We start from the raw sequence: 22,373 nt of genomic DNA, 5'->3' as shown, positions 1-22,373 counted from the left end.
AAACTTGATAATCTTTGCTGTTAAAAGATAATTATCTTTAGAAGTCTTAATGTGCTTCAGAGCTGTCCCTTTTCCAAAAGTGGAACCATTCTCATGTAAAATCTTTAGTAGTTTCTTGAAATCATTGCAAACTGAAATGATAAAATATTCTTTCCTTTCACATTTGTGCCGAAGGGTTTTTCATCTTGAATATAACTCTTGTACACAGTCCAATATGTAACTATTATGTTTTCATGCTCCCATATGTTAAATGGTTTTGTGCTATGCTCTTTATTTCCTAAGATGGGACCTGGAAGTTCCCTGAATTATTCTGGTAGTGCATAAGTCTCAAAAGGAATGAGGATTTGATAGAGCCATAGAATAGCCTGGTGTGGAAGAGACCTGCTGTGGACTGGGTCACCTTTCACTCAACCAGGTTGCTCAGAGCTCTTTCCAGCCTGGCCTTTGAGCACTTCAGGACTGGGGTATCCACAGCTGGGCAGCCAGTTCTAGTGTCTCACCACTCTCACAGTAAAGAATTTTCCTTTATAAGTAATTTGGAAAACCAGAGATATTTACTGCTGAACAAATAGTTTCTAAAACACATCAGCATGTGTTGGCCAGCTGGAAGCCAAGTTATTTTGTCCATGTGCCATTGTGTCAAAGTCTTTGCAGTTGTTCTTAGAGCAGAACAACAGCTTATGGTGCTTCCTGGAAAGAGTAATTTGTGATCCTGGGTTTATTTGTTGCTCTTTATTACTTGCACTTGTTTTCAGTGGCTTCACAAATTTTTTTTTTTTTTTTTTTACTCTGCAACATTACAGAATCACACAAGCATTCTTAGATATTAATTAATATGTTAGCATTTGCTACTACCTTGGAAGATCAATGTTTTCTTCAATTAAAGGGCCAGTTGCATGTGTGGAAGGCCATCCTTTGCTAATTGACACAATTAGGTACATGAGCACCTTGTCCTGTTTCAGTTGCCTGAAGCACCTAAGGAGTGTCATTTGTGATACCTTGTTTCTTCTGAAATATTTTCAAAGAAGTGCTGAGTGTGGTGTGATGTTTGCAATCTATGAAATGATGCAGCATTAGTATGAAATACCCTTCCAGAGAAAGATGTACATTAATGATGGCTCTTTGTGAGTCAATATAATTAGGTGATTGGTGCTTTATAAATATAGAAAGCAGAATATACTGTACTAAAAGTTGAATGTGAGTTGAATGTTGCTTGCTTTCAGGAAATGGTGGAAGGCAGAGAAGTACTAATGGTGTCTGATGGCACAAGCCTGAAAATGTGATCTTGACACATCATATGAAGTAGATGTTTGGGATTTTTTGGTGGTGTACAGAAATCAGAAGGGAACATGGTTGTGTTGGTGGTGGAGATTTATGGTCCCAAGGAGATTATCTTCTAATTAGATATTAGAAAATAAATATTAAATATTATTATGAGTTAATATAACAGATTGTGAGAAAGAAGATGAGAGAACAGAGTAAGGAGGTGAGTAATGAGATGAAGTGTTTGTGTAGTGTACCTACATAAACTACATGGTGATTGGAATTCTTCAGAAGTTTTTCATTTTCAAACTCTCTCAGCAGGTTTTTGTTGTTGTGCTGCTAACAATCCCTTACTACTATGTTGCTGAATCATTTGCCTTTAAATATAGCAATGGGATAACTATTGTCTCAATTATTTTCCTGAGAAACTATGTGGGGCTCCTTGCCCAAGTCATGTGAGGGCTCACCAAGACAAGACATTTCCCTTTCTGGTCCTTAGAATAGCTGCCTGAAACCAGGGGGAATGGAAATAGGGAGGAAGAGTGGAACAGGAAGGGAGTATGGCTCTCTTGCAGTAAATCCAAACATAAAATACAATAAAATACAAGTGTTACAGATAAATTAAAAGACTGTAGTTATTACTAGCGTGTGATTTTTGAATTGGGATGTATTCTGACAGCTAAATGTTTTGTTAAATCTCTGGTTGATTTTTTTTTTTTTACTGTACTAATTATGTTTTTGTACTTTTTTTTTAGTAACATCTGTCAAATTCCATGCTAAAAGTGGCACTGTACTGTTGCATATTATCTTTCAATGACTGCCCATTAAATTTGATCAAAGCAAGTGAGTGTTCTTATTGACCATGCAGACAGGGTCATTCTTTATTCTTTCTATCTCATGCATTGATTGTGCTCTCAGGAGCAATGCAGGTAGTTATTAGAAACTGGAGAGACACCAACCACTATAGTTGGTTAGTGTGGGGAAGTTCCAAACACCCCACATATCTCATAAATGTAGTGGTATGTAAATATCCATTTTAATGATAGTCACTATAGTTCACAATTCTCTTGCTGATGCGTGAGTTAGAAAATTATTTAAGTTGTTTGTGTTGCCTCTGAGGTCAAAGACATGAAAAGGGAGGTTGATCCTTCTTCTCTGTTTGCTCCACCTTTTTCTTCAGGGAAAGTAAGCAATGGGTTTAAAACAGATATGTGGGATATTATTTTAGTGTTCTTTCCTTTGTTCTGCTTTTGGCACAAAAAATGCAGAATTATTTTTTTGTCTACCTTCTACTTTAATACCATGACTTGAGGGAATCTGGTACCCTCAAAAAAGGATCTTTGTCTTTTCATGCTTTTTGTTCTTCTGAGTCTAGAAATGAGAACAAGACCAAATCCTGAATGTAGGGTTTTTTTCATCAATGAACTTCTGAAATTTCTGGGCTTAGCTTTATATTGGTAAGAAGTAAGTGTTTTCAGTGAATAGTTATTGGAATATTGAAATAAGAAATATTTGATCTTTACATTAACTCAGGGAACTGGAATTGTTGAACAGACTGGAATATAACCTGACCAAGAAAATTTTTAAGAAAAAAATTGCAGGTTTTGCTGTAGGTTTAAAATTAGTAATTATGTCCTTACTGGGTTCATCTTGTAAATTGAGATCAATGAAATTCATCCAGCAGCAACATGAAATAAATTGTAAAATAACATATAATTCACACCCTACATTGTAAATTATACTTTGTTTGACATTAGTCACTGAGTTTTCCATGCACTGGGGTTCATTTTCTTGCAATACATTTCCACATAATGCTTGTGGATCTGTTTCTGATGTGTTTGAGAGCGATCTGTTTTTCATGTCCACAATTGCCTACATTTGATCTTATGCAAATCATGCAATCAAGCAAATGGAAAGCAAGGCATTGTTGTTAGAGGACCTTGACAAACAGTGGCTTTGTAGTTTTAAGAACCTCCTCTCTCTTTCAAATTCATGTTTGTATCCCTAGCTGTTTGAATCCAGTGATCCGTTATGAAACACTTTGAACTTGAAATAGGAAAATATCTCCCAAATTAGGTTGTGATGAATAAATGTATTGATTATGATGTAATGTAATTTTTGTTGTTCAGTTTGTCAGTTTCTGCTTCTAACCTCTTAGAAATACTGCCTATCCTATATTTGCTGGATCATCCAAACATTGAAGTCTGTGGAGAGATTTTAATGATGGCAAAGCTGCTGCTTGAATCATATTGCTAAGCCTTGAATTTCTTTGTTTTTTTCTCCTGCTTACATAAATGTAATTTTTCTTTTCAGCCTTTATCCCACCTGAATCTTTGAGATTTCATTGAAAATTTCTATTTAGTAGTCAAAATACTTAGATATTAGTAAATCACGATGGGGAATAAAGATTTTCTTTTATTCTGGTGACATGTTTCTTTTAAAACATATTTTATATTTCAACTATTTTTTAAACTCTCCTTCCCTCCACTTTCAGTATGTTTATCATCTGATCTCAAATGATCTCTGCACTTATATGTGCTGTGTTTCACCCCATTCCTTGCTATTTTTTTTTTTTATAAACTTTACATGTTTCCCTGTCTTTTCTTTTTGCTTTTTCTATTCTTGGTACTGGGACACAGAAGGTATCTTACAGTCAGTTTTTTTTTTTTTCAGGGAGGGAAATAAAACATTTTCCCATCCTCCATTCTCTTAGTCCTTGAAAAAATTCTTCCCTATTCAGATTACACAAGGTATTTCCACAAACATATCCCTGCCAGTAGTCTCATCAGCTATAGTGTGCACCAAATCAGGGTTTCATTACAAGCTACTATTTAAAAAATAGTAGCTCCAGATGTGGAATTTTCCTTAAAGGAGATGAAAAGTACCCCGCACTGACAAGGAAAACAGTGATCCACCATGAACAAATGGAAAAGGAGAAATCAACTTTTTCTTTTCCCTTCCTTCGGGTTATGTTCACTCTTTTTGGTGAAGCCCTACCATATAGTTTCAACTTTGAGAAAAGAATGCATCATCAGTATCTAGGAGATTGTGAATTATACATTAATTGCTTTCATCTATTCATTTTAGGATTGCAGAAAGTAAAATCCTTCTGGTCACTTGATTGCCCACTCACAACATGTAATTTGTAATACTCATGTCACAGACTTTCAGCACCTTTTTCTGCCTTCTCTTATGGCTGCTGCAGGGAATATGGGACCCAGGGAGGTGTACAGTAATGAAGGCAATACAGCCAGTGCAGTATGTGGAGTTTCCCTGCATGCTGAGCCAGCTTGAGCACCTGCTTTGGAGTGTGCTTTCCCCCTCTCACTGACTTAAGCACTGCTTAACCCTGGTAGAATCAGTCCCATTATGTTGATTAAACATGTCACTGTTACAGGCATTCACTTGATGATTTTTTTTAGCTGCAGCATTTTTTTTTAACTCACAACTTGCCATGTGCTCCATAGAACAATACCACTGAGTGGTATGGTATTTTCAGTAAAAATGCACAAGTTCATTCTCTGCTTACACGGAGTTGAGCAAATCAGAAGAAATTGCATTTCTGCAGGGACTTGGAGGTGTTACATAAGGGGAAAAAAATGAGACAGAAGTTGGGTCTACACCATCTCTGCTTTGGTGATGTGTCATCCAACTGGAATTTTTGATTTGTGCTCAAAAATATTTTGTAAAAAATATAGTTTGATATTATTGGGCTCTGAAAACACTACTATTTGTTATGTCTTACAAAAACACAGAACTTTTCTGACATACTGAAAATGTGTGTCTACTGAACAAACATTTTACCTGTATATGTTATACTGTTGCCAAAACCTCAACTGTAAATTCCTTCTTAAAAGTTTTGCTAGTTCAAGTCTATGATTTGTATTTTAATGAAAAAATAGAAAGGAAAATATTAGAAAATTGTAGCATGAAAGTAATGCTGACATAATTTTTCTAAAAGCATTCCTGTATTAGTATAGGGAAGAATATATAACCTTTTAGAATATTTATTCAGCAAAAATGCTGCATTTTATTCACCATTTTCTGCAGTAATGAAACTCAAGATAGCTTCAAAATTAAGAACCATGGAACAGTTGTTTTGCTATAGCATCAGATGAGGTGTCTTTACTGGAATATATCTTGCAATTGTTTGGTTTTTTGTTCAGCTGAAAACAAACAGGCAAAGAGAGAACGGATCAGTATGGGTGGTGGCAACAATGAGCTTCCTTTGTGTTCATGCTGTAGTGAAATCTGCATGGAGTGAATCGTTGTATCTATCAATGCTTGACATTAATGTTTCATACAGCACATTTAAAAAAAATATGTATAATCCAGCTGTGTTAATGAACCTGTACTTGTTTTTTTCCATTACTTTAATTTGATTTGATTTAATCATCTCAAAGGTGTTCATTTACCACTGTAGCAAATTGATGTAGTATGTAGCACCTAAAAATCTTAATTACTTGGGTTTTTTTTTTTGATTGGTTGGTGTAGATTCTGGTGTAAATGGAGCACAGTGGGGTTATCTCAGCCAAAGCACACCCCACTGATCTATGAGTAGTGAAAATTTGCTGTTGTCTACTACTAAAAAAACAGTACCTATTCATTCCCCCGGGGCAAACCTGAAACGTTTAAGAGATACAGGTCCCCCTTCCTCTTGATTTTCTAAACTCACTAGTGTCTGAACGCTACAGAAAAACAAGTGAAAATGAATGCACCACAGAAATTCCTGATTGTTTTTTGCCCTAGATCTGGCAGTTTTCACACCGCACCAGTTCCTGCTCACTGCGTGCACTCTTGCTGGCTGTACAAACAGTTCCCAGGTCACCTTGTTTACGGCACAGCTGCCACCATCTCATGTAGATGCCCCAGTCCTGACGGTCTTGGATTCTAGAACAATATATGTACAGTAAGTAAGGATTTCTTCTTTCCTGACAACACAATAGTGCATCAGTTTATTCAAGAATTCCAGTGAGTTCAATCAGGGGAAGGGTTTGTGACATAAAATTAAATTTATTATGATTAAATGCATAGAAGTGATTAGTTTAGTGGTTCTGTGAACCTTCTGATTATCACTTGCCAACTTAATTTCCATTTTGTCTTTACGCAATCAGTATAACCTACATATGGGCATAGCCTCTGCAAACTTCAGAGCAGGAAATGTTCTGGTGATATGCTCCTTTTGTAGCCCCTGCTTTGTGTGTAATCATTTATCTACTGAGTACAAATACTGCATTAGAGGTATGGCTTAGATTTATTTTTATGATTGTAGAACTGCGTTTTCAAATTCTCAAAATAAACCCCATGAAGTTCCCTAAACAAAGCCTTACATTTTTCAGCGTGGTCTGAATCTTCATTTGGTCTGGTCTTGATCATATTTTGCTTTTATTTGCAGATGGAAAGAACCAGTAGAAGTAAATGGAATCCTAGATCGCTATATCATTTATATGGCCACCAATGAGCAGAATTTTACCAAGTGGAATGTAATCTATAACAGCACAGAACTTTTTCTGGATTTTACTATTCCCCAGCTTTTCCCGGGTACTGAATACCTCATAAAACTAGCTGTAAGTTTTAAAGATGTGTAGTAGAGGTATAAAATGGTGAAAATGATTCTGACTTTGTTAGCATCTTAATATTTAATGGTTCTTCTGTCCACTTTTTTTAACCTCTTCTTTTTGAAGCTAAAGTGGCGGAGCCATCCTAAACAAAAGCAGCTTTCTTGTTTCAAAACAGACTCACAAAAATGTGTATGTAATTTAAATACAGGTTTTCTTCAAGGATAAGTTGCATAAGTAATAAAGAATTGAGCAGAAATATATGAAATGCTTTAAAACTGTTTCCTTGAACCCAACTTACAAGAAAACATTGACTGTATTTAAAAGTGTCAGCCTTTCATATTTTGTACCATGACAATTTGTTCTTTCATCTTCAAATCTGTATGTAGAAGGAAATAGCAGAGAAGAGTTCAGTGTAAAGTAGTAATTTATGTATTCAAAAGATTTTAAAAGACATTAGTGTTTTTACTGCATTTCTTTATCATTGGTTTCATTGTGATGAAATAGAACAGCTTCAGCTCACTAACAAACCTGAAAATATGTGAATAAAAGGAGGGGATTGTCCCAGTGTTTAAAGCACACTGTTCATTTTATAACAATACCTATATAAGGATATTTGCTTTAATAAATGCCATAGAAAAATATTCTGCTCTTGATTATGAATAAATTTACATTTATGTAGACTGGGTATGCATTCATTTTTCCTTAACATGCTCTTGAATGTTCTAAATATTATACCACAAAAAATAAACTACCTTCAGGTAATGATAAGGATCTGACTTGAACCTGAAAAAAAACAAGGATATTCAGTCTAATTAAAGCTTAGATTCATGTTGAAATTAATTCATTTGTGCCTAGATATTTCAGCATAACAAATTGCTTAGCATATATAATAATGCCATGTCCAAAACTAAGATACTACTTCAACAAGCATTTAATGCCTTGATTTTTTATTTATTCTCTACAAAAGAATTTGTGCTGTCCTTCACTGTGCCACAGCTCTTCTCTGCTCCTGCCCAGCTGCTGTGCATGGGGGCACAAGGAGGGAGCACCAGGGAAGAATTACCAGCTATAATCTGGAGAGCAACTGGGACTGATTGTTTTGGTGGCTCTGCCTTAGGATATGGGAAGAAGTGTTGTGTAGATACTGGTTTTGCTTCATCAGCGTGTGCAGACTTCCTAGAAACTTTACCTATTTTTGCATAATATTTACCTAATATTTTTACCTAATACTTCCTGGAAATATTTTACCTAATAAATTTTTAGGAACCTTTTGCTCTTTATATTTTATTTCTCATTTCTTTTAAATTGTTTTATTCTCCCTTAATATTTGCATTTAATTAGAAAGTAGGAAAAGATAATTTCTTCTAGTGCACAAAGATAACCAGATTTACCTGGATAAAATGCAGTGGTCTGTGATGGGTGAGTTAGAAGATCTAAATGTCATTGCAGCTTTGAAAATGATGAGACTGAAAGTGCATTAAATGCTCAGTATCTTAGAGGTGTGGTAGCTCTTAAGACTTTTGGATCCTTCATAGATAGAACTACGTAGATTGATTTGAGAAGAATGTACTATTACAGGTTTAAAAGTTATGATGATTAAACATGACCAAATGTTACTTGTATATTTTATGAAAGTAAAAATTCACAAAGAATTAAAATCTAGCATAGACACCTGGGAAAAAAGAAGAGAAATATTTAGTGTTCCATATATAATTTAACAGAATTTCCGTAAAACTTTTAGATTAAAAATACCCCAAACAACCATTGACAGTGGAAAATTTAGCTAACTCTTTTTTTGTTGTTGTTAGAATGAAATATTTCTATCAGCTAGAACCTTATTATTTTCCTTGTTTCCCAGTTACTATTAATTTTGGTTTGTTTTCCTTCAAAATTTTGGTTTTTTGTTTTTTGTGTTATCAAAAACTGCAGCTTGAACACAGGAATCAGGAGCCTCACAAGGAAATCTTTGGGCACCTCACAGGCTTTAACTTTTGTATGAAAGGTTAATGTAACTACATCAAAGAGAGTTAAGAAAATGTTTATCTTTGCATGCTGTCACCAATTTTCAGAATCGATTACTGCCGTTTCGTATGCAGCAATTTTATTCATAGATGACTACAACAGGTTCTGTAAGCAAATCTAATGCTTCTTTCCAAATATCAGCCAAGAAGACGTAAGGTCATGTCTCCGTGGATTAGTGCAAAGGAACTTGTTTTTGTTCTGTTCATGCTCTAAGCTGGGTGAGTGTGAGCCAGGCCAGTCCAAAAACAAATGGAAAGCTGAAAGGCTGCCCTTAGTAGCCTGGGTACCAGTCTTATTTTTATGGCTGAAAGTCTTTGGAATTGAACTGTTTAGCCAGTCCTCAGGACACTGCAGTGTGGGTAAGCTGGCTCTGGTGTCCTGGGTGGAGCATAGCTGTGTGGTGTTATCTGATGTGCTTGGCATCTGTCCTTTGGCTGTCCAGTTCCTTTGGTATTTATACATATTCTACCCAAAATCAGTTTCTCTGAGTGACAAAATGGGAACTCGGTCTGGGTGGAGGTTTTCATGGCTTTGAGTCTCACTGGATATGATTGCCAGATGTCCAGTCTGTTTGGATAGACTGAGCTAAAATCTCACTACCTAAAATGCAGATGAGCTCTCTTTTGCTGATTTTCATTAGAAGAACCAGAAACTTCTTGTTCCAGCAAATTTCAGAAATACAAAAACTGAGCTGCATGAAATTCAAGAAATAAATGAATGCAAAGGCTACTGTTACCAAGCCCTTAAATGCAATTCTCTCCACTGCTGAAGTGGGCCTGGTGGAAATTAGTCAGCCAGTCAGTAAGGAATAAATGGAAAGAGGCTTTCCAGAACTGCTCTTTTTGGCTTCTTCATAAAGCCAGTGTAAGTGGAATAATTCAAAGATTACTCTGCTTCTCCTGGAAGGATAATTTTCTTAAATATTTTATTTACCAAGATGTTAATAGTTGCCTGAACATCCATCTAAACTGGCACTATTTTTTTTAATTTTTATTTTTTTTAATATATAAACATTATCATGTTTAGAGTAAATGCCATTTTTTGGATGTTCCCAAAACTGATGTTGCATTCTTTCATCTTTACTTGGTAGTTCAGGCTGAGCATGGAGTCATTCCTTAGTTATATTGGGAATCTAATTTCCAATGGTATCAAAACAATCTTTATGTATAAAAGAGCTCATTTACAAACAATATTTATTTTTACCCTTGGGGTAAGTATACAGGTTGGGAGGGCATAGGGAATCTGTTTGACTGCTCTCTGATTTGAAAAACAATGGGAAGTGGGAAACTGAAGCTAATACTTTCAAATAAAATACAATAGATTGAGAGAATTAGATTAATAGATTTTATTCCTGGGGATCTGGAGAGCAAGGTTCTTTATGTGCTGATGATCCACTTGTCTACTTCAGTGCATGAACGACTTAGAAAAACACAGTCCCATAATTTTTATGTCAGTATTTGTTGAATTCTGGTTTTGATTAATTTTATTATTAAACAGAACCCTAAAAATAAACAATAGCCTAACACAAAAATCTTTAAATCCAGTACAGGTGTGTATATATATATATTTGTATATTTTTAATTTGTGTAGTCTTGTCATCAGTGTTAGTGCAAATACTTGGCAAAGCATCACATGGACCATAGCTGTGTGCACATAAAACTTTTAAAACCTGTTATGTGGAGTGATATGCACTTTTTCCTGCACGTTGGACTATTTCATATCCCAAGGAAAATATAAAAATTGCATGCTTAACATTTTGTTGTCTGGCAACTGAAATACAAATTATTTTACTTTATTTTCCAAAAACATGTCATGATAACAACTAATACATACTGGTTCATAATAGGGAGTTTTTTCACTATTATAATTGCCCATGCTCTGGGTGCTGTTGTGAAGTACAGAGGAATGTTTTAGCTACAGTATGCCTAAAAATTAAGTATCATGAGTTATTATACATCCTCTTGCTATTTAAGAAAAGAGGTAAACATATCTATGCTAAGTGTCTTACTTGAAAATCACAGGCTCACTAAGTTTTGATGTGGAAGAATAATGAAACTTAGGCAGAAAAATAATTGCAAAAATTATTGGTACTACATTGAAAGGTGTTTATTTGTTTTGATTAATATTTTAAGGCTTGCACTGGAGGTGGGTGTTCAGTAAGTGAAGCCAGCATGGCTATCACAGATGAGAGTACACCAGAAGGGGTTCCTGCTCCAAAAGCCCAGTCATATGCACCTGACTCCTTTAACATCTCGTGGACTAAGCCTGAGTATCCGAATGGTAAGTGAACTCTTTTAGCCTCAAGTTAAAAAGATGATTAGTAAAGGTAAATTAATATTCTAAATGGCAGCTTATATGTGGTGCTTAATTTTTAATGATCATTTTAGCACATAAAATACCTGAGATAGTATCATTGTCTGCAGCTGGGAGATTGTGGTTTTCAGCCCATCGTGCGGTTTCGGTGGCTCAAAAGTGCTCCCTTTTGATAGTTCTTGTGTACTGCATCTCATTGTTCAATGTTTTCCAGGGATGACTGAGCTGAGGAATAGGAATTCTTGGAGAATATCGGTCTGGGATGTTAATTTCACCCTCAAAAAAACCACACCAATTTATTTTACATTAATTGATATGTAATAGTAATTAGATTTGTGTTCTGCATACTCATTGTATAGTTGTACACTTCCATGGCTGTGAAAGTTACATAATATACTTTCTTTTGTTTAGAAATTTCTTCCCTTACAAAACTTCCATATGTAAAACTTTTAGACAATTTTTTCTTTTCTGTTGGGGTTGCACAGTGTCATTTACCTTGGAGTTTAAATCACTGCTACATGCATGATAATAAAATCAGAGCACTGCTACATAGGAATCACTAAATTTGAAGTATCAGAAATGTTTTTGTTCATTGCCTCATAATATTATTTCAATGTATATAATTAAGTCTCCCAGTGGTTTGACATTAATTTCATTTAGTCCTGCAAGTTTTTTATCCCCGCTTTCAGTTGTGATAAAGCATATTGTACTCATTTAAGTTCACTAAAGACATTTTAAACGATTCCCCCAGAAGTGGTGATTGTATTCTGTAAGGTCTTGCATTAAATGTAGAAAGAAATAAGAGTATGTCACATGTTAAATAATGTATTTGATAATTTATGGTTCTTTGTATGGAAGTAATTGTGGGACATTTTGCTTCCTATCACCTTAGAAGCTTTTAAACTCTGTTTCTAAAATCTCATCAGCATGTGTGACAAAGGCAAGGAGGCAGGAGAAAGGGGAAGGGTAGGGGATGGGACGGGAGGAAATGGCGAGGAAGGTCATGTATGTGGCTTAGTGCTAAAGTCTGAATGATTTTCACCGAAATAGGCAATGTTTTGCAGTTAGTCTCGGGACCTGATCCTGTTACCCTTGCATTGTGGAAAAAAAATCCAAACAGTTTAGAGTGTGGTTTAACTAATCAAATAAACATAAATATATATGTCCATATACATATTTATGCATAAATATCAACAGCACACAATACAGACCTGGAATTTAAGAAATAAATTTCTACTAACTACTTTTAAAACAACTAAAAGCTGGCATTTGCTATGTACAGCTTGGCTCTCCTTTTGACTACAATGCACAGCTTGCTAGGAAAGTGCTGAGGGTGTTGGTGCACCCTCAGCAAGTTTGCAGATGTTACCAGAGTGGGTGGGAGTGCTGATCTGCTGGAGGGCAGGCAGGCTCTGCAGAGGGACCTGGACAGGCTGAATCCATGGGCTGACGCCAATGGTGTGAGGTTCAACAAGACCCAGGCTGGGTCCTGCCCTTGGTTCATGTACTGGTTTGAAAAGCAAAACCAGTGAGATTTCAATAATACAATTTTTAATAGGGAAGAGAAAAAGGAAAAACAAAATACATGCAATAATAAAAAATAAAACCACTGACAGAGTCAGAATACAACCTGATACCTTGTCAGTCAGAGTGTTGGTGCAGTCTGGTCAAATGGTGGCTATAGTCCCACTGGATTTCAGATGTGGTTCAGTTGAAGCAGTGGTATTGTAGAAGATGCAGGTTTCCTCCAAAAGTTCCAACGATGATGTAGAAAAAAGTCTGGTTCTTCCTCTGGAATCCAGTGGAAAAAGACTGTCTTTGGCATTCTAAACCTCAGTTTTTATCTAGGTAGGAAAGGCTTGGCTCATCCTCCTGGCTGGAGCATCTCCCAGTGGGATGATGTAATCTTATCAGTTTTACAGTAGGACTCAATGGCCCATTAACAGAAGACATTTCCCACAGAGATAAGGATGATCACCTTTCTCAGATGGTAATAAAATATATATCTTGTATTGTAAACCAGGACAGTTCACAACAGCAAGGCAGTGCCACAGGCTGGGACAGGGTAGCTGGAGAGGACCTGGGGGTGCTGGTCAACAGTGGGTGAGCTGAATGAGCCAGTGTGTGCGCAGGTGGCCAAGAAGGCCAATGGCACCCTGGCCTGGATCAGCAATAGTGAGACCAGCAGGACCAGGGTGGTCATTGTCGCCCTGTACTCGGCACTGGTGAGGCCACACCTCAAATCCCGTGTTTAGTTCCAGCCCTCTCACTAATAAAAAGACATTCAGGTGCTAGACTGTGTCCAGAGAAGGGCAAGGATTGGCGAAGATGCTGGAGCACAAGTCTGAGGAACAGCTGAGGGAGCTGGGGGTGTTTATCCTGGAGAAATGCAGGCTCAGGGGCGATCTTACCCCTCTCTACAACTGCCTGAAATGAGGGTGTAGCCAAATGGGGATCGGTCTCTTCTCCCAAGTAACAAGCAATAGGACAAGAGGAAATGGCCTCAAGTTGTGCTGCAGAGGTTCAGATTGTGTATAAGGAAAAATTCCTTCATGTAAAGGGTTCCATGAAGAATCAAAGAACACGTTCCATGAAAAATCGTGGAACAGCCTGCCCAGGGAAGCAGTAAGAGTCACCATCCCTGAAGGTATTTAGAAGATGCACAGATGTAGCACTTTGGGACATGGTTTAGTGGTGGATTTAGCAGTGCTGGGTTAGCAGTTGGACTCAATGATCTTCAAGGTCCTTTCCAACCTACATGATTGTGTGATTTATCTAATCACATCATTTCTTATTCACCATTTTTCTGTTTCCATCCTTTCCCCATTTTCACAAAAAGAATTAAAAACAAAAAACCCAACAGCAAATAAGTTCTAAAACTTTTGACTGGGCAAGTGCTTAATCAGGAATGGTGGCATTGTTCAGTGACATTGTTTCGCTCGTTCTCAACACGTCTTTTGGGCTGCCTTGTGGCCACATCATTTATAATTGCTCACTGTGTCAGGGTTTTAAAACTGTGTAAGAGGCTGAAAAATATCATAGTTGAAAAGAATAACATTTGTGAAAACCAGCAGAAGGTACTTAGGTATTTTCCCTCAAATTTTCTTACTTCAACTTTCTACTGGTGCATTCTTGATTTTTCTGTTTTATCTTTTTTTCAAAAGCATAGGAACTGTTTCCTGCTTTGAACTGAATTGGTTCAAACTAGTGTTTCAGACTGCTAGGCATAAGTAGTGCTTTTCGAAAGTACTGATCTTGGCTTTGTTTCAGGTGGAAACCTCAGATTTGCAAAGATTTGCATATCATAGATCCCCATCTCCTTATTAGATCTTTGGGGCCATTCCTTTCTCTCCGCCTACTTTCATTTGCTACTGCTTGACAGATGCTCCTGTTAATTTCCATGGGCTGAGGAGGCTTATCAGCTTCTAATGGCCGTGTTGGCTGGCTGGGGTTTGGACAGCACAGACTTCACTATGCTCTCATGATATATATGGGGTCCAGCTGCTTGTGGTGAATTAGAAAAAAGTTAGGGAGAATTAAAATACTACCCTGGAGGTCAGAGGTGGCAAACAAGAATAAAGGCTGCATGGCTTCTTCATAAAGATGGCGCAGTGAGGAAAAACAAGCTTTGGGGTACAGAACACTTAGGCTTGTGTTATCCAGATGTGGATATTGAACTTCAGGGCTACAGTTTATTGTTGAGTTTAAGGCCTATTTACATTATTTTGAGGGGAAAAAAACATAGAAAAATGGGAAATTATACACCTAATTCTTTGTTGAAAGTTGCTTCAGAAATATAATTTATGTGCCAAGTAGGAAAATGACTTTTGGAAGATGGCCTGTTGAATATATTTGAAATATCGACATTTTATTTTGTCTTATTTTCAATCAAACAATAAAGTGGTTGGTGGGACATGGCCCAGATTCTGCCACTGTACACATACCTGTCACATATGTAGGTAGATAGTAGATAATATAGGCGACATTGACCATTTAGATGAGGACAATACATGGAGAAGTTGGTGAAATCTTGTGTCAACAGATGTTCTGTTTTGACCTTTCATTATTCTAGTGGCCTTAATAAACAATGATCTATTCTTCAGAGCACATCCATTATAATCTTGCCATATAGTTTGAGATCTGCTCTTCTAAAATATTTGAAAATTTTCCGCTGAAAATTTTCCTTAGCTGGTCAATTATCAAAAACTTCACCTTGTGTTCCCATCATAGATAAAACCAAGTCTAAATCAGGACTGTGTTTTCCATGGCCATGTGGAATTTTTATGGAAAATAGTAGGTATAGTAAAAACAGATTTATAAAATTATTCAGTGAACTAAGCCAGTACTTGTTCTTGCAAATCCTTGTGCTTATGAGAGATGACTGGTGTTTGTAGACAGTGAAATGGATGTAGGTAAAAGTATGTTTGCTTAGGATTTGACCTCTAGATTTCACCTTAAGAGTAAAGTGCTTGTACTGCTTTGGATTCAAAACCTCTTTAGTGTCTTGAATATCACTGACACATTATATGGCCTCACCCAGAGAGGGGAAAGAAGGAATAAGAAGACTTTATAGCTTTCTTTAGTTTAAGTTTAATTTGCATTCTTGGACTTCTTCTCAAAAGTGAAACATCATTGTACTATAGACAATAGATTTTGTCTTCAGTGAAATCAAGATTTGATCTAGCTGCCTAGACTTCATAATTATGGAGAAACTGTATCTTTTCATGGTGACCACATGTTGCTCAGGAAGCCTTGTAAATCACAGAAGTGCCCTATAGTCTTAAATATTTTATGCATGGTAAACTTCAGCAATATTTAGCAAGTCTCAAGAAGTTTATTAACTTTGGGCCAAATTTGAACTTTTTGTCTGTATGTTTTGGAAGCCTATACTGGTGAAATAGGGAGGCAAAGTTACCTATCCCTGGTAAAAAAGTTATTGCCTAATTTAGAAAAATGGCTTCACATTTCAAAAATGGACTATTAGCTCTTTTCTTCTGAAATGTACTTTTTCTCTTTCTTTTCATACTGTGTTTTTCTCCATCAGTGTCCTGAAAGGCAAAGGCAGAAGTAAAATCAAGAGGTAATTGATCAAATTTTTAGAGACGATTGTTCTCTGACAGTACTGGGAGAACTAACAAAAGCTCACAGTGTTGAGCAGCAAAGCTGTTCCTCCGGTGTGGATGCTGCACAGTGCTGTGGCTTTAGGAACTCTTTAAAACTTTAATGCCAAATGATCTCATTATGATTGATGCTGTTACCATAAGTATCAAATGAATTAATAAAGATTTATTAGGAACTGATTTGTGCCCTCTGGTGGCCAATGACAGGACCCAAGGGAATGGCATAAAGCTGTCTCAGGGGAGGTTTAGGTTGGATATCAGGAAAAGGCTCCTTGCCCAGAGAGTGGTCAGACAGGAACAGGCTCCCCAGAGAAGTGGTCACAGCACCAGCCTGACAGAGTTCAGGAAGAGTTTGAACAATGCTCTCAAGCACATGGTGTGAGTTTTGGGGTTGTCCTGTGCAAGGCCAGGGGTTGGACTTGGGTGATCGTTGTTGGTCCTTTTCAGCACAGGTAATTCTATGATTCTGTTCTATGATACTTTAAAAGAGTTAGTGCTACAGGTAGAGTAGGTGCTTAGAGTATACCACTGTTTGGCATTTTCCCCCTATAAAACATCCTTAGTGCCAGCATTCACATTTTTCCTCTTAGATAAATAAAATGCTTCGAAGTATATACCCATACATATAAAATTTGTTTATTCAGTGTTGGAAAAATATTAACCATTTATCTTATTGCTTCACAAGCAACTAGACACAGAACCACAAGGGATTTTTGCTTTAGAAAGTCTGTCAAATGTAAGATTGATAGTGTGAGATTTTCCAGGACCTCTTCCTACACACATCTCTACTGTCTGTCTGAGCTGAGTTTAGCCTCTCACTTTTCTAGAAGAGAAAAGAATTGAGGAGTGTATGAATCACTTCGCCATACTCAGCTGTTTAGCATATAAATCTTTTGAAGTAGAATTCTTCAAAGCTCAGCTGAAACAGTTGTATGTACACTTTTCTTTATGAAGCAGTTCTCCATTTTGTAGAGGGAAAAATATTTTTTCAATTTCACACTGAATCTTCCTCAATGTAGATTCAAAAAATTAATTTTTAAGGGAAGGAATGGTGAACTGAGCTATGGTTTTACAATAGAATTTGCCTTCTAAAATGGAAGGATTACAAGGCATCCTCTGAACTAAAATAACTTAAGATGAATCCTATAACTTTGTGTTTATTTGCCTTAAGATTTTTAATTAAAATAACTTTTTAAAAAGGAGATTATTCAGAAGTGAAAAAGATGGCAGAATAGCCCTGAGAAAAAGTACTCTTTTGCAAGCTCAGTTTCCAAAGTCTGAGCAAATCTGTAAAACTAAATCTTTAGTTCATTAAATTCAAAACACTGTACAGGATTTGTTATACTACCGTGTACCTTTGGAAAAACAAAGTTTTAGAATTTCTTATAAATGTGATATACAATCACTTACAATTTTAGTTAGTGTTAGCCCATTATACATTATTTGTCTAAAAATGATACTGTTTGTTTCCAAATATGTTTTCTTTCTGTGGATTGAATAGGCAAGGAATAGTTTACTTCAGGAATTTTTCTACAGCATATTGAGAAGGAAACGGTAATAATCACTATTTTGTGATGTCATTTAGAAAAGTGGGTATATTTTCCAACCACCCCACTCCTACCCCAAATTAATGAAGTATGTAGTTTGTTAGCAAAGTGCTGAAAATCTGAAGTAGCTGTCACAGAGAATGAGTATGAAAGAGGTGTTTTGTGTGACAAAATGACTTGTTACTCTTTTATTACAGTTATAGCACTGCCCTGAGTTGTCCTTCCAGATTTAAATTATATTGGAGATTTTATTTCCAAGTCTAAAACCGTTAAGATGTGAGATGGCTTTTTGTGTTGTATGAAAAGCCACATGCAGAGTAGGCTGTGAACCAGAATTGCCTCAGTTTTCCTCATTCCAGGGTGATGCTGGCTACCACTCAGAAGCAATGTTTGTTAAGGGGTAATCTTTGCAATAGTGTAATTGTTTAGAGAAATGCTGTCCACTTGTGAGGTTTTCAACAGCTAAAGATGCAAGAGTATATTTTTGAGTTTTGCATGCTCAGTCATGCTGAACAGTATCTGCTCAACTATAAACAGTTTGAAGTACTACTACTGCTGCTGCCTTGGTGTCTGTAGCATTATTTTTTCTTCTAAATTCTGTAGCCTTTTGGTTACTGAGTGCTCTCACATTGTTTTATAGGTATTATTACTTGCTATGGATTATACATGGATGGTATTCTGCTACAAAATTCATCACAGCTAAGTTGTTATGCTTATGGGCTTGCTCCTTGGAGTCTGCATTCCTTCAGAGTCCAGGCATGTACTGCAAAAGGTTGTGCTTTAGGTCCACTGGTGAGTACCTTAATTTACATTCTGGGAGTGTAATAAATGTCAGATGACAGTGAATATCAGAGTAAATGGTGATGATTCACTCTGGGCAGTACTAACCCATCTGGCAAAATGTGACATTTAAAAAAAATCCCGTTTAAGAGCTGCTAAAGATTCAATAGGTCATTGTTAGGCACCATTCCAAAGTAGAAGGTAGGTACAGTGAAGGAAGACAAAAGCGGAGGCTGAAACACACATTATTGAAATTAAATGGAGTTAATATGTTTGAAAGGTGCAGGTGTTCTTTAACCAGATTTATAAGGATGTATATAAAGAAAGAGTTACTGTTCCAGTAATGGGCAAATTTCTAGCTACTGGACTGAAAGGACTAAAGTTAATTTGAAAATTGCAGAAGCCAGAAGTGGCAACAGGAGCAAGGAAAATATGGTAATTCATAAATCTTTTGAATGCAAGTATATGATCAAAATATTATACTGGACAGATTTTATCAGTCTCGTGTAACACCCCATTTTTCAGGATTTGAGAATACAGGAATCTTAAATTTGATGAATTTGTGAAAAACAGACCTTCTGAGGCTTTTTGTTTTGTTAAAGGCTTTTAGAGATATAGCTCAACTGATAAATCTAGTATGATTTCATGGTACTGTAACTGATGAATAACTAGAATCATGTATACTGTACTTGGTTTTGTTTTCAAGTGTAACTGAAAAAGAAGCTTGTGTTTATTCTGGGATTTAACTTTTTGTTTAATTCAGCTTTATTTGTAGGCTTTTATATTTGGTAGAAAAAATAGGAAGAAAAGAGAGAAAGATTTAAGAGGTTTTTGTGGTTTTCTTTTGTTTTTTTTTACCATCACAATTTATTTTGTGTCAGAAAAGAACTTCCAGATTTTATTTTTATTATATAATTTGTTAGTCACATTTCCAATATTATTTCCAAGATTGCTTTAGTTCAAATGCCAGTAACGTTGTCTATCTGCAGAAGACAACTAGACTTTATAACCATTAAACATTTTATAGCTTGCTCTACTTTGAAAAATATTTATTCTTAAAAGCTTGAATGGCTTTTTGCCAGTTTTTCTTGTACATTTTTACAACTTCACATATACCCCTAAAGCAAACCTAGTTTTAAGGTACTTGATGTGCAATAACCTAATCCATTGTGCTGGTAGTGATGTTTAAGACAAGTCATTACCAAACTGCATATGGATGAAATATGTATGTTTTCAGTACTACTGTCCTATCAAATAGGCATCAAAAGGACAGAACAGAACACCAGTAGATAGGCTCTTAAAACAATATTCTTAGTAATCTTTTTTCACATCTCCGCTGAACTACAGACTCGTAACTTGACTTTTGGAACAGTTCAAAGAGGTTGCTGTAGCTGATTCTCATCTTCATCCAATGATCAGTACACAAACTGTTTTCCAAAGCCAGTGATCCATCTCTAATCATAGGAATTGAAGTACATGTTGATTTAGGCTCACCTAAGTGTTGCCAGGAAGTTAAAGCTCTGGATCTTCATTTGATTAAAAAAAATATATATTTTCATATAAATTACGGAGTAAATACAACACTTAAAAAAATTAGAAAAAAAAAAGGCAAAACCTAATGTTTTGCCTCTGCTCTAAATAGAATAGAGAGCATCTCTCAGCAGTAAACTGATATGCTTCCAGCTATTTCTGTTGCTGATCTTGTGCTTAATGTGCCCAATTGATCAAGGAACATCATGTGACATTCCCCTAAATATGGAATTTGTCCCCCTTATATTCCTGGACGTGGCTCTGAAGATCTTAATTAATTATGAGAGCATTAGCTGTTACTCTATTTCAAAAACTTAATTTTGTTTGGCTTAGGTAGTTTTTGTTTGACTTTATTTTTCCTGTGACTGATTTATTTTTGAGTGTGATGCAAATTGTTAACAAGTAAATTTTAAAAAGCTACATTTTAATCTCTTTCTATTATACCCAAGATAATGCTTTTGTCTGTTCTAATTGTTTGGGGGCTTTGTCCCTAAAGAGGGAAAAAATGGTTTATTAAGGGCTAGTCTACCATCTAATAGATTCTTTGGAGAAATTCAGGAGAACTACAATTAAAATGTGTTAGCTTTTGTGAATGTCTCATAAATAAATTGAAATTTTCAACACTGAATATTTCTCATATCAATCCACTGCTACTAATTTAAATTTCAGGATTTTTGAAATATGTTGCTAGTACTTTTCCCAGTATTATTATGCCTATCATATTAATTGGTGTCACTTATATGATAGCAGGGTCTTTGTTTATTAAGTTTTTAGTAAATATGTCTGAAAATACCACGGAGTGGTGTATAAAGTAATATTTAGAAAATTAAGTATGAAAAAGGTTTTCTGTGCCATATGTTTATGTAGCACATCATTAAGGAAAAGCTAAAGACATACTACAGCTGTTGCAACTGTTTAGGACATACTACAGATTGCTACAAATTTAAATTATTTAAAGATTTTTTGAATCTTCTTCTGTAGAAGAACATAATTGTTATAATTTCTTCACATTTCTGATGCTTCTGATTGGAGTACCTGCATTTAGGAGCACTTTACTGGAAATTATTTTGTTTAGAAGGCATAGTTTAGTCAAATCCTTACATAAGGATGTTTTTGCCTGAAATACCCAAATAATCAATGTGGCAATGATCCAGTAATTCTGTGAAGTACTTGTTTATCTTTAAGCATGTACTTTATCCTGTTGACTTCACTGCAACTTTTCACTTACTTTAAATATAAGAAAGTGTATAAATAGAGAAGCACATATGGAGATTTTGGTGCACATGGCACGTGTAAACAATAAGCTATCCAATCTTTATATGCTGAAAAGTAAAACATTCATGTGTCAAGGACAGAGAAAATATGTTTGGTTATTTAGATGACAGAGCAGGTGTGGCAGATTAAAAATAGCATTTATTAGCACTCCCATGAACCTGCAGCTGAGAGGCACTTACAAAGGTGTAAAACCATCTTATACCTTAGAAAACACCAAATAAATAATGTAGGGGAAACAAAATTGTCACCATAAATAACATAATAACAAATTACTTCGTTCCATAGCACTGATTGTTTACTACAAGTTACAAAATTTCAGTACTAAATACTGGAATATTGAATAGTATTTATTTACTTGTATTACAAATCTTTCATATTCAGTACATTATCCAGCTCTTTTATATTTTATTTTCTCTTAAAGATTTACTTTTTATTGCAACTTAATTTTATGAGGTGAATGTAGAAGTTAATTTAGGGAGCAGCCAATATTCCACAAAGGAATTTTTTTCCATCAAATACCTGTAATAATTTACTGCAGTGTTTAAATGCATGTTCCTTGCAGTTGCTTTTTAAAGGCAGAAAGTTACATGGTCTTCTACTGCTGTTTCCTTTCCTTACACTGCGATCATACATCCATGTGAGGTGCAGTGGTGTTTTCAAAAAAATAATCTTTCATTCTCTTCCAGTATTTGTTTCCTGTTCCTTACAGTAGTCTCTGTTTAAAATAGGTTAGTAGCTGGACAGTGTCAAACAAATGTAGATGAAAGGACAGGAACGTGCCTAAAAATCAGGATGCTGACAGTGTTAGTTACCTTTTCTTAAGAAATACCTTTTCTTAAACTTTGCATTTCTCATTCCTTCCCTGTGACTATGGCACCAAACTTCTGTCTCCTGTTGAATTTACAGGTAGAAGCTCGGACCATGGAAGCTGCCCCTGAGGGAATGGTTGATGTATTTACTAT

At 35.8% G+C, this 22,373-nt stretch overlaps 1 protein-coding gene across 1 annotated transcript in view; it reads left to right on the top strand.

The window, feature by feature from the left end:
* The window catches only part of USH2A (usherin), a 374,892-nt gene that overhangs the window by 183,429 nt on the left and 169,090 nt on the right, over positions 1 to 22,373 (top strand). The window contains exons 32-36 of the mRNA XM_062490428.1: positions 6,013 to 6,172; positions 6,659 to 6,830; positions 10,979 to 11,126; positions 18,467 to 18,618; positions 22,318 to 22,373. The exon at positions 22,318 to 22,373 is cut by the window's right edge and continues 107 nt beyond it. Coding sequence (XP_062346412.1) covers positions 6,013 to 6,172; positions 6,659 to 6,830; positions 10,979 to 11,126; positions 18,467 to 18,618; positions 22,318 to 22,373 — 688 coding nt within the window. The remainder of the gene's footprint in view (positions 1 to 6,012; positions 6,173 to 6,658; positions 6,831 to 10,978; positions 11,127 to 18,466; positions 18,619 to 22,317) is intronic.

Source organism: Cinclus cinclus, chromosome 3, assembly GCF_963662255.1.
Source record: "Cinclus cinclus chromosome 3, bCinCin1.1, whole genome shotgun sequence".
Classification (NCBI taxonomy): Eukaryota; Metazoa; Chordata; class Aves; order Passeriformes; family Cinclidae; genus Cinclus; species Cinclus cinclus.
This window is presented reverse-complemented; position numbering and strand designations above follow the sequence as displayed.